Source organism: Hippocampus guttulatus, chromosome 3, assembly GCF_054856545.1.
Source record: "Hippocampus guttulatus isolate MCC_2025c chromosome 3, RoL_Hgut_1.0, whole genome shotgun sequence".
Lineage (NCBI taxonomy): Eukaryota > Metazoa > Chordata > Actinopteri > Syngnathiformes > Syngnathidae > Hippocampus > Hippocampus guttulatus.
In genome coordinates this window covers 14713734-14727176 of record NC_141263.1, presented here as the reverse complement: position 1 = coordinate 14727176, position 13443 = coordinate 14713734, and the positions used below count along the sequence as shown (strand labels likewise).

Genomic DNA, 13443 nt, shown 5'->3' with positions numbered 1-13443 from the left:
GGTGAAGAGTGGCTAATGAGTGCCGTAATGATGAGCTGAGACGAGCTGAGATGTCACAGTGAACAGTATATCTGTCCGCGTTATACTGCCCCAAAATGCCCAAAAATGTCACACCAGAAATAGCAGCAACCTGGCCATTCAATTGATGCAGTGTGACAAGACCGTCTTAATTCCTTTTATTTCTCTTTAATTGTGTAATTTCTGTTTGTTTTTTGTCAAGTACAGTAATATGGATACATCCATTATCTGAGCCATGCAGGCATGGGGAGAACATGAAAACTCCACACAGGAAAGCCGGGGTCTGGAATCGAAACCGGACCTCTGCACTGCACCTCACAGTGCAAAGGTCCGATAGATAAAATTAAAATACAAAATACGTTTTTGTTAGTTTGTTTTTTCGTGGGGGAAGGCCAGAATAGATTCGTGGCATTTCTATTCATTTATTCATTGTTCTAAATGCTGTATGTGCATTCTGTATACAGTTAAAAAAAACAACAACCCCAGTATCAAAATATCTTAAATTAAACAAGTACCGGTAATATGGTGTTTTGATTGACGTTGTCAACAAAAAAAATCCTGTTCTACTCCGCTCCAAACAGCCCTCATGACACAGAAATATTGTTATGCTGTAACAAAATAAAAAAAACGGAGAATTACTAGCTTGTAAGGCAGAATTTTTGCCACAACTGCCATTAAACTGTGTAAGTGCACCTCAACTTGTGACCATTGAGGCCATGTACTTCTTTTCCATGTGTATTTTGCCATTGTGCCAAATACCTCAATATCTCATGAGATCTAAATGTCACGCAATATAAGAGCAGTCGCTAGCAATCTGTTACTGATGCCGGATCGTGGTAACATGAGCGCAAACTAATTGTCAAGTCATATAATGCTCTGCCTAGAGGGAAGAGCGTGTGTATGTAATGCACTGTCCCGCCCCAAAAAAAGAAGCCAAACACATCATGAAGTAAAATTAGAACACCGTTTCAGTTTTGTTCAGACTGTGTTAATCCTCAGGATTTATTTGAAACATCTCTGTCAGGATCTGTCTAAAAAGAAATAAAAAAACAAAATGATTCACAAAATATTTGTCTCTGTGATGATTGTGGTCCAGGGTGGAACTCTTATGGAAATCAAAGACAGGAGTCACAGTGATTTCTTTATAGAGCAAACTCGGCAATGGCTGAATATGAACAACGCATCATGGCCAATCTCTGCGTGTCACAAAAACTTGTCACTTGGGTTTCAATCAATGATCCTGAGGTGCTTTGTACTGAACACATGAAAAGAAATAATTGTTCAGTCACTTTTAAAACCCGAGAGCCTCGATGCTTTTTCCCCCCCCCCCAAAATCATTCAGACCACCACCAATGCGGAACAATCCTGAATATGTTCATAGACCCCCTCAGATTGATATATTATTCACAGATTATTTTCAATATTTTTTAATATTAAAAAAATAATTGGGGCTGTTAAGGATCAGATTCAGCCATCGACATATCCAACTTTCCCGTGGGAAGGGAATCAAACAGAGCTGTGCCAATACAGTTAATGCTCTTTGCTCTAAGTCCTAACTAAAAACACACCACTCATTAAAAGGACCTGACCAATGACATTAGTGTCTCCAAACACAGTTCCACTGTGAAATGGTGTGGAACATGCACTGTACAGAATGAATGGCACTGGGCTTTGAACATCTGCTCATTTCAGTCACTGAGAGCAAAGAGCAATATCTGATGAGCGAGATTGTGCTCAGCACAGCACAACCGTGTGTTTTACAAAATCCCTACTTCAACAACACTAATATTAATCCAGTAACTTTCTTGTTTTACTTTTCAGGTTTATTTTTCGAACACACAGTAGAAGTATCCCAAAATGATACAGCAACTGCAAGTCCAAAAAAGGGTTGGAAGAAGAACGTATTTGGACAGGGCCCTACATTTAGCATTTTTCGGTGGAGACTGGTGAGCCATCTTGTCGTGGCCCTGCCAAAATTGGCACTGGCCCTATGTATTCATGATGTAACATAAGTTTCAATGGTTATTTAACATTTAGAATCTTTCTACTATATTATTTAAGCCTTTAAACAAATATTGCTTCTGTGTAATTACATATTCTGCGTGGATTTTATTTCAATACCACCCTTATTTATATAGCGCTTTCACAAAGGCTGTGAGTGTGCTTTAATTCTTCATCCTTAAAGTTCCACCGTTTGACAACACAAATGGACAAACAAAAACTCTTCCAGGTTATGTGGATGTAATATGTGTAATATTTAAAAGCTGGGTTGATTCTTTAAATTCACTATCCTATTCCGAAACAGATTTTGTACGTCACATTACATTAAGATTAAGATATCCTTTATTTGTCCCACACTGGGGAAATTTACAGCCTCCATCAGGAAGCATCCAGCAGGCCAAGAACTAAAGTAGTGTTGTAGTCATAGCCATACATCTATCCACCTTTTTTTTCCCTAATAAAATTATTGATTAGTTAAAAGGCGCAGTGAAATCCTACTGGACAGTATTCTTCTATACATGGGCATGAAGTGAAGTGGCATCCTAAAGTGAGTGACTAACACATTGCGCAACAGCGTTCCAGACAAACAAAGGACCTGACGACTGGGTTATTGTTCCGAATTACACTGTCTGCATATGAGTTTTTTCCGCATGACCCAGAACTGCATTGGCAAAGCACACGAATATTAGTAGGCACTCATCATGCTCATCTATATCCATCAATTGAGGTAAATTACATTAGAACTGGGTTAGTTGAACACAAAACAAAACATACAAAAGCTAAATTAAAATATATATTGACCTAAACTGCTACCATAAATAATTCTGAATTAATCACATGTGGTTCTCAATCTGGCAGCTCAAACTGGAACTCCGCTCTCCACGTCAGTGTCTGATAAGAACAGCAGTTCATTAGATTGAAGATCAATTATCAAGGCGACCTAACAAAACAAACCAAAAAAAGTCCCCTTGTGGCAAAATCTGAGTAAAAATGGTTGAAAATGAGAACCTATCGGCAGAAAACCGGAGCACCAGCCTCGACCGTGTTGACAGCTCGCATAGGGAATGAGGGATGGGCACACAAATAAGCAGTGGTGTTCTGCCGCATCGCCGAGTGCGTGGCGGCCCTCGGACAGCTTGCTGTAGCTGTTGCGACATGATTAACCGAAATGTTTTGGCTGAGAGGCAACAGCAACATCGGACCTTACGGTGACAGTCAAATAATATTATTGTTGTCTCAGATCACAGCCAAGTAAAAGGGCTTCGGGCTTGAAGTCAGAACGCTTGAGCTATTAACAGATGAGCTACTGGGCTCAATGCCTTCATGCGTTTTCAAACGTGACGATGTTCAGTAGCACCATTCAGATGCCAAGCATAATTCTCGTCTGTTATCATACAACCTGCAGGGGAAAGGACACGTATGCATGGAATGTTCACCTGCTTGGTGGGAGGAAAGTATAAATCTAGAAATGACACCAATTGCTCAAAGTTACCATTTCACTGAGGAATGCCTGCAAAATAAATTCTTTGAATCTGGATTTACACTAAATAGTTTAAAAGCCACAACTAATACCACCCCAAAACATTTGTAAGCAAATAATGCGTCAACTAACATGAACTGTCCTCAGATATAGTTTAAAATAACGACCGCTGATGCTCTTCACGGTTTTTATTCCTCACGAGTGGTAACAATGGACATTCATTTAAAGAGTTGCTGTCGGCGACAAGTCACGCCCTGTCACTCCACACACTGCTTGCCATAAGCCAACGTTCAAGCTTCCAAGTCCCTTTGCCCTTTCACCTGAAATGTTCCTTTGCGCTTTCATCTTTCAGAACATCACAACCACACTCAATGCAAATAAAGAGGTTTCGATGGAGTGCTGCAAAGCATGCCGGCATGCTTGGCTTCACCATCGCTACAGTGGAGCAGCGTGACACTATTGCCGCCTGGCAAATATTTTTTCAGTCTGGTGCAGCCTTAGTAATAGTATTTCATTGGCTTTGTGAGAACGTCTGCTCTGGCAGTTCAGTGTTTTCATCAGCGGTTGCAGTAGCACACCTTCCACTGAGTGCTTTGTCAAGAACAGATCCTGTTTCAAGAAACTTGCCATCGATAGCATACTGTACATTCCCTAGCCCTGTAGGACATGCTGTTGGAGCAACGTGACGCCATAAAGCTTATCAAAATGGGGCTGAACTCAAGTTGAGGACCAAAAAAAAAAAAAAAAAAAACGTTCATAGAGCAGCTCCAGTGTCAATTGGCAAGCCTTGGGCAAGAGAATGATATGCGTTCAGAAATTACAAAGCCTAAGCCGTCAAACGCTGATGGCCTCACATTTTTCCGGAACAAAAAAGTATGAAGGGGAAAGTGGCATCTGGGGACACTCTGTATATCAAAGAGGCGCATCACAAAATTTCTGTTACATGTGATAAGGCAAATAATTCAAGATTTCTGGGGATTTTCGAGTGACTTGTGGCCCCACTTGCATAGCTCCACATTCAGCACTATTTGTAGTAGCAAACTGCCAATGTCTAAAGCAGTGCTTACTCGTGGATCATTAATGTGGCAAGTTCATAAATTGGACCTTGAAATGGAGCAGAAGGCGGAGCAAACCATTTTTGCTTCTGAAAGTGAAACGGTTTTAGATCCAAGACATTACGAAGAGATATGTAGTTGATATTTCAGTTGATAGTTTCTTTGCAGCTTTTCATTTACAGTGCTCCACATAAGCTCCACATAAAATGAACTTTTTAGTAGTCGTATTGAAAATTGCAGTAGTGAATGAATACTGAATATCCTGGCCTAAAAGATTGATGGGAAGAGAGCAATCTGATTGGAAAGTCTTTGGAGTTCACAGAAGTAATAGTTCACAATCCTGATCAAACCGAACGACACACGGATTAAAAGATGAACAAATGACACAGTCATTAAACATTACTGTTGTGTAATAATTGCCCAGCAAGGAGGAAGTCCATCGTGTCAACACTGTGAGGGTATCATATGCAATATCATTCGGCCATGGAGCAAATTCTCCTCATCGGTCACTGTGAAATACACCAGATGAGATTACAAGTCAAGGATTCAAATTACTTCAAAGTCTGGCTGCCAGTCAGTCGGAAAACAAGGCAGAGGGCCTAAATACAGAGTCGTACGCCCACAGAGATAGTACACACACTGCTTTGGGGACATAGTGAACATTGTGTACGCAACAAGAGGAGAAAAGTGCTGGGTACTTCTCTTCTGACCACTTCTACCGTCGAGAGTTACATCAGAGCCAGAAATACTAAACTGACGTCATCACGAGCATGGTCAGACTTAGCATTAGACAAACACAGCAAATGTCTGGGGCCCTGAGATTTACACTAGCACCGAGATGACTCATAAAACCTGATTAATAAAGTTGTCTTTGTTTCAAAGCAATTCTAGTGCCGAGAACTATATCAAAACAATTGATACATCTTGCCCAGTTTCCAATGTCCCCTCTCTTCTCATAGGCAATTAATGTATTTGTGATTTAGATTTTGTTTTATCAACAATCTTAAAAACATTATCAAACAAAAACGATTAACGTCCCGAACTGCGGTGTGTGTGTGGATGTGCGCAAGTTCCTGACGTAAAAGTACCCTGAATGCACCGTGTTGCTTGCACAGCAACCGGGTGACATAATGTAATTCTGAACTGTTTAATTACACCCCAGTTGGAGTTTACTGTAAACACACTGCCCATTTAAATACAAAACATGCTTAATGTTCAAAACATCACCAGTGCTCATGCTAAAGTCGATGTAAAGAAGAGTAAATTAGCATTGATTTGCAGTAGCGATATTCCTTCATAAAACGAATCTTCACACACACACACACACACACACACACACACACACATATATATATATATATATATATATATATATATACTGTATATATATATTTTTTTTTAAACCGTGTGTATTTTATAGTTAGATGTGCCCAAGTTTACACGTCTGTTCTTTCTTTGAAATATCAATTGACATACAAACCTATCAAACATTTTTGTTTAACAGTACACAGTGTGTATGCGAACTGAAAGTCCACCGTGTGCTCATTAAATGCTAATAGTAGCCAAACAAGTCCACCCAGCCATCGTTAACCCTGTCAGCAAGCCCATCATATACAGTAGTTTGCAATTTGCATGTACAGTGACTGCCAGTGCCCAATTTATCAAAAAACATATGGAAGCTTGACCAATATGCAATTTCACAGCATAACATCAACTTAACACAATGAATATGAAGGTTACTGGAAATTTTCAACTTGTACTACATGTGAAATGGGGAGGTCTCAAAGGCATCTTAGGGGATTTCAACTATGCATTTCAAGTTGTTGACAATATTGGAAAAACTAAATATAATTATTCAACCCCCTTATAAAATAGCCAGTGTATTGTAACATTTGGACTGTAAATCTTTGTGCAGCTGAAGTACACTAAAATGTACTTTGATGTTAAAACAATATTCTTTGATATACTATGAAGTCTGTTTTGTGAAGTGAGTGTTCAACTTAACATTTGACACAATGCTAACTGAAAGCTCAGTTCATTTCCCCCAATGTTCAAATGTATTTATGTCTGAGCTGGGTGTCACCTTGTATGTTGTTTCCATGTTAAAATGTTATTGTATTTTGGTCATTTCGGGACACCGTTATGGCAACCTCCAGGTCCGTACAGCTAAGCCACTTTGTCCTGCTTTTTTTTTTTTTTTTATCTGTTACAATGATCTGACAGTTTAAGTTAGCCTACTACTTCCCACCAAGACTTTGAATATTAATGTTGATCATCAACTGAAAAGAATTTTGAGAACATTCTCCATTTTCCTAAGCTAGATAAAGTCCTTAAAATCCTTCCTGAGGATTATTATCTCAGAGATAAAAAACAACAACAACAACAATGAATAAAAATAAATTCCAGCTGCTCTTACAGTGGGTAAATTGGCTTTTTAGGGGTGGTATGGTGCTGAGCATGCATGGGATGGACACTTACAATGAGATAAGTAGAGAGTTGCGATTGAGCTCTATTAATAAAACTAGTTTTTCACATATTTTGAAGACTAAGCACCTTTATGTGTTCCTACAGTGCGTGTAAATATTTACTCTTCAACTATTCACCGTTTCAGTCCCCATTGAAAAAAAGACAGGGGTCACCAGCGCTGGTCCTTGAGGGCCCATATCCTGTATGTTTTAGATGTCTCCGTCCTCCAACACAACTTGATCCAAATGATCTGGGTCGTTATCAGAAATCTGCAGAGCTTGCTGATGAGCTGATCATTTGCATTGGGTGAGTTGGGGGGAAAACATAAAAAACATGCAGATAAGTGCCCTTGAGGACCCCTGCTTTAAAACAACAGTGGTTCTCAAAGGGGCAAGTTCCCATCATGATAGGGTGTGGATAGCAATTCTGGACACGCATGCGAAATGTTCAATATGACTATAAAAATAGAAGTTATATGATCAAAATGACTCATTTTATCAAAAGAACTTATGGACTATAAAACCATGAAAAAAAGAAGATATAGTGTAATTTTAACAACTACTTATACACAATTTTATTAGCAGCGCAGTTTGTGGGTCATGCCAAAATCATATACTGTACTGTATGTCCAATAATATGGGAAAAATACACATTTTAAGAGGGTCATCTTTATACTTCTACACATACAAATGTTTGGGCACATATTCCAAGACCTCTTGGTTTCATTATTCTGCTATATTGTCATGGTAGCTTTATGACTGTGATGAGGACATAGGGGACTGGACAGTGATTTTGAGTTCATCATTGAACTGTTATTCATTATCATTGAATACGCAGTCAATTTCAAGTGAGAAGACATGATTGTATAGCTCAGATTGCTTTAAACTCTAGACCCAACAAGTCAACAACTGTCTGTAGTGATCACAAGCCACAGCAGCGCAGCAAAAAGGAGGACGTGTGGAAGCGCTCAAGAGGAGTGTGCTGAACCACAGCAACAAGCCTAACGAGTTCCCCAGGTGAATGGGTGTCCGTCCTGTTTCGAGAGAGACAGAGCTGGAATTCCAGAGCAAATCTCAACAACAGCGACGGGTCAGCGAACGGAGTGCCAGCTTTGAAACCGACCGAGAGTGAGTGGGGGCTCGGTCTGGGAGAAAGAGAAAATAATGCAAACCATCTGCTGTCATACCGACGTGCTATCCAGCATCTGGCAGAGAGCGAACTACCGACCGAGCGATGCGATGCGATTCACTAAGAATGGCAGTGTAAATATTTACTCCCTCTTTTAATCACATGTCATAGTCTCTTGGGCCTCAAGAACACTGAAATATGGACAAACATAAAAAGGTTTCCCATTAATTTGATCCATGGTATTCTGTTTTTAATCAAGGTGCAGTACAATATATTGGATGAAGACTGCATCATTTAGTTCACAAATAGATGAATAAACCTTATTTTTTCCACTACAGTTGAAACGGAAAGGCTCTGTGGACTGAATGTGACGCAACCTTTGTCCTTTGGGTTTTACAAGTCGCCCTGGCTCTGGCCTCATTATATGAACAGCTTTAGTCTTTCTTTGAGCACATTAAGATTGAAATAGTACATAAAACATAATGTGGAATGCTAATGAGAGAAAAAAAGTCCATCTTCTTCCTGGATGGATCATGTAAATTCTTTTTGCAGAGAAGGCAATGTTGTTCACCTTTATTGAAGGAGATCTAACAAAAGCAAAGAAAAGGTTGTTTGTTTCCTGGTGAACATCAGACCACCACATTTTGCCACTCACCCTAACAGCTGGAGGGGCTATTGCCAAAACAATGCTGAGTGAGGCCACATAACCTCTAGGTGTGTCTGTTACAGGGATGCCATTTAGTAACCAGGAAAAACCTGTCTCCATGCAATGAACAGCCTAACACACACGCGCACCCACACACGCTACCTGATTCCTGGCGCATGAATAACCGGTTTGTGACAAGGACGTGTCCTTCATGTGTTAAACTACATTACTGTCAACCCATTGGCCACAAGAATCGATGCGCTTGTTGAATAAAGTTCTGGGTTTTATACGCAGTTTTTAAATACAACAATATGTTTAGCACTGCTATGGAACAGCAATGCATCCTGAGAGGTGTTTCTAATACTTTACACAGTATTACCATATTTCAACGACATCAATGGATAAACAATTTGTGACAAAAACACGTCCGCAAATTGAGAAAACGGAGCATTATCTCCACAACATAATGCAGCTGTACCTAATGAAGTGTCCGATGAGTGTATGTGACCAGGGACCAATATTCCGCGCAAACGTTTCGACATCACTTCCAGAAAACTTAAGTAAATGTCCCATGAATAAGAAAAGTAAATAGCGTTGGCTCTGTGTTGGATATTTGGAAATTAGAGCTTTTTCAAGCAGTCGTGTTCTGTTAAAAACAAGCCGTTAAACATCACTCACCATCTTCAAAGGAACAGTAGTCTCCTTCCCAGGCGGTCCAATACGTTATACGTTAAAAAAAAGAGACAACTTTGAAGCTGCTGAGCCAAAATCCAGAGCAGACGGGAGATATTTCCGACAGTGTCCGACACGCGTGGATGCGGCCACTTCAGCGGTGTCCTCCGTCCATTGTGAGCAATGACGTCGTCTGAGCCCAGTGACAGCAGCAGGCGGACAAGTTCAAGCTCTGATCCGCGAGTGCCCTCAAAAGTGGGGCTCTGAAACAAAAACACAGGAAACCCAGTCACAACGGACCAATCAAAGGGTGCCGAGTTGGGATGTCATTAAATATTCATGAAGTGACAACGCGCATGTGTAAAATTAAATCCGAGCAACGTCGAACGTGCAAGGTAGTATTAAAAGGACTGATCTTTATACTGCCATGTGCATAAATCTCATTAAAGTAGAGTGTGTTCATGTTTTTATTGAGAAAATATGGAAATTAATATGAGCGCTTTGTTATGACAAGTACCGGATTGTTTTGTTTTGTACTTCTCAGCTACCATAGTCTCGACTGGCCAAATTGGAATCAATTAAATTCAAATCGTGCAACATTTGCATTCTCAACGGCACGATTGCATCCACTTAGGACCAAGTCATTGATTTTTATGGTCTGCTTTAGCCAAACAAAATGGGATTGAATTTCTCACCTATTCACACTCTTTACTTTGCCAGCTTTCAAATGAGACCCATTTTGAAAAATTGGATTGGCAACATTTTTAATCAATTAAACTCAAATTATGCAACATTTGTATTATCAATCCCAAGATTGCAACCACTTTGGATCATGTGAGCGATTTTGGTGGCCTCCCATTGCCACAAAAGTAAAGGGACGATGATTTTCTCACCTATTTCATACTCTACACTTTGCCAGCTTTCAAATAAGACCCATTTGGCAACATTTGACTTGTAAAAATTGCAATAAATTAAGCTTCAAATATTCCACATTTCGGTGACACAGTGTTTACCAGTTAGCACGTCCGCCTCCCGGTGCAGAGGTCGGGGGTCTGAATCCAGCCCTGGTCTTCCAATGTGGAGTTTCCATGTTCTCACCGTGCCGGTGTAGGTTTTCTCCAGGTACTCTGGTTTCCTCCCAAGTTCCAAAAACATGCACGGCAGGTTAATGCAACAATCTAAATTGTCCCTAGGTGTGACTGAGTGTGAATGGTTGTTTGTCTATGTGTGCCCTGCAATTTTCTGCACCCAGTTCAGGGTGTACCCTGCCTACTGCCCGAAGACAGCTGGGATAGGCTTCGACATGCCTGCGACCCTTGTGAAAATACGTGGATTAGAACATCAATGGATGGATAATTTAAGGAAAATGTCAAACAGTGTCTCAGTACCAGAAGGGAATGCAGTTTCGCTTGCTTTATTTAATCTCCCCCCACCACCCCAGGTTGGGGCAACCTGAAAATAAATTATCTGGTGATTTTATTATTATTATTTCTTTTACTTATTATCATGAACCAAAGGCCACAATCCTTTGCAGTATTCAGCTTTTAGATTTAAGAATTACATGGAAATGATGTTTTGCAATAAGTCTTAACAAGATATAACAAGAATTTTGCAGAAAATATATGAACTTAAATATTTTTTCACATAACACATTGTGCCTCCCAAAAACGAAATAAACAGAAACACATTCCAAACATAACATTGACAGAAAATATTAACAATTCACCATGAAATGCCATGAGTAAATACTAATCTTTTACTGTAATAGATTGTATTCGCATAACTTTCTAAAGCATCCACAGTATAAATTTGCTGATTTGGAGGGCAGGGGGAGCGTTATGGCTAATATGTCAGAGGGGTCCCGACCCCCACTTTGGGCACCACTGCGGCTTAGGACACCCATAAGGAGCAGTGGGTGATCGGAGTGCAGCGGGAAGTGGACCGTGCAGGATGAAAAATACTCGTGTTATCCTGCACAGTATGGATATGAGAGAATTTGTTCCACTCAGAACTATTTGTTACACTCATAACAAAAAGATAAAAGTATGGTTAAACATGTTCAACCATAAAACAATAAACCTCGTAAATACTGTACAAGTATCCAAGATGATGGCCAATCCAAACAGACCATCCTGGACCTGTTATTGTGCTCCAAATATTTTCATCCTCTCCAGTATGCAGTCCTGAATATATGGTGTGCTTGGCCTTTCACTTGTCATTTGACAGATAGGATCCAGGTGCTTTAACGCAAACACATATTCAATGTCCAGTATTGCTCTCTGCTCTTGTTAAGACTGACTTCAGCAAATCATTGAAGACATCTTGAACCGTGTCCATGCCTATGTAAAAGTGCGTAATACTGTGTCGAGTTCACATAATGTCTTTTTTTTCAATTTATGTCCACTTGTGTAGTGATTGTGACACTGGTATAATAGAGATTATTGGAATCCCAAAACATACAGAATTTACATAATTCATAATCATAAACTTGATATACAATTTATCCAGCAACAGCTATGCGAGTCGAACTGATTCATCCATTTACCTTGGTGTGTATTAAATGTCGAAGTGGTAAGGCACATGTGTGAGGCATTTTTTTGACCTGGAGTTGCCACACAACATAAATGTGGCTTCAAATTAATCCCCTCAGGATTACAGAATCAGAATTCAAAGACCCCCGTGGATATCAAAGCAGTCCGTGGAAATTAGGGCGAGGTCTACAATATTACATTTTAAAGTATATTTGGCTTTGCATGCCAGCAGCTAGATGTCGCAGTCACATAGGCTACTTTCACACTTTAGGACATAATTCGGATGTTCTCGTTACAAAAACAAATAAACTGACATGCCATGCCGTGACACATATGCACACAAAACTCAATGTGACACAGCAGTAGTTACCCTAGGAAAATTTGGCCCAGTGTGAAGAGGCTCATCTTTTTTAAATCTTAGATTGACAGAAGAGCGACCTACAATATCTAGATCAAGTGGATAGTTCACACGTTTATATCATTGCTTTTATTCCTTGTTCTGCCTAAAACCCATAGGTTGGTGAAATGCACTTTGATAAGTAATGCAAATGAAATGTATTATTTGTCACGTGAAGAGGGGAATTTGGATACAGAAGCAGATATGACACGGAAGTTGAAAAGTAAAAGTCTTTATTTACAAAAGTACAAAGTAACTCCAGAGAGAGGGGCTGGATGCAGAGGACACAGAAGACAGCTGACACTCTCTGACTGGGAGGAAGTGTGATGTACTGACATGTCACAGAGTAACTCCTTCGTATATACTAACCCTATATGACAGAATAAAGGTGACAATGAAATGACTACAGCAACTGCATAGCAACTGATACATCAAGGAACAACATTATAATTAGAATTATTATAATACCAGGTCAGGGTGTGCCCCACCTACTTCCTAAAGACAGTGAGGATAGTCGGCACTCTCGAGCATGCCCGCGACCCTCCAGAGGATAAGTGGCTCATGGATGGATGGATAAATCTGGTTGGAGTGGGACCAAGACAACAGTGATGTTGATTATTTTATAAACACAATGTTTCACAGTGTTTTGGTTTTGCAAATAATTTCCCAAAGGAACTCTTCATTAATTTGCTTTCTTCGTGATCCTTTTAAGTCATTTTTTAATGCCCACTTAAAATCACCTTTCAAGCAGTGGAACCAAGATTTGCTCTGCAGAATCAGGATCGTTCTCGGTGGAATCAACACTTGCTCTGCAGATCCCTGAGGGCACTGTCAAACTAGACTACAGTATTCCTTAATTCACCTGCAGAGTAGGCTCATCCTTGAGATGTGTACTGATAAAGAGCATTGATTAAGACCTGGACATGTCTGCAGTCGCCTACTACACTTGCAAGTAGTGATGGTGAGATGAAGCTCCTTGAGGCATTGAGGCTTTCCATGCAATTGGTTTGGCTCGTGCGTGTCAAGGCTTCAAATGTGGTTAAATCCCC

General features: G+C 40.0%; 1 protein-coding gene across 2 annotated transcripts in view; it reads right to left on the bottom strand.

The window, feature by feature from the left end:
- myo1ea (myosin IEa) overlaps positions 1–9702 on the bottom strand; it is a 48452-nt gene extending 38750 nt beyond the window's left edge. For both annotated transcript variants that reach the window (XM_086106968.1, XM_086106970.1), the window contains exon 1: positions 9473–9702. In XM_086106968.1, coding sequence (XP_085963094.1) covers positions 9473–9475 — 3 coding nt within the window. In that variant the 5' untranslated portion in view covers positions 9476–9702. The remainder of the gene's footprint in view (positions 1–9472) is intronic.
- Positions 9703–13443: the final 3741 nt, after the last annotated feature.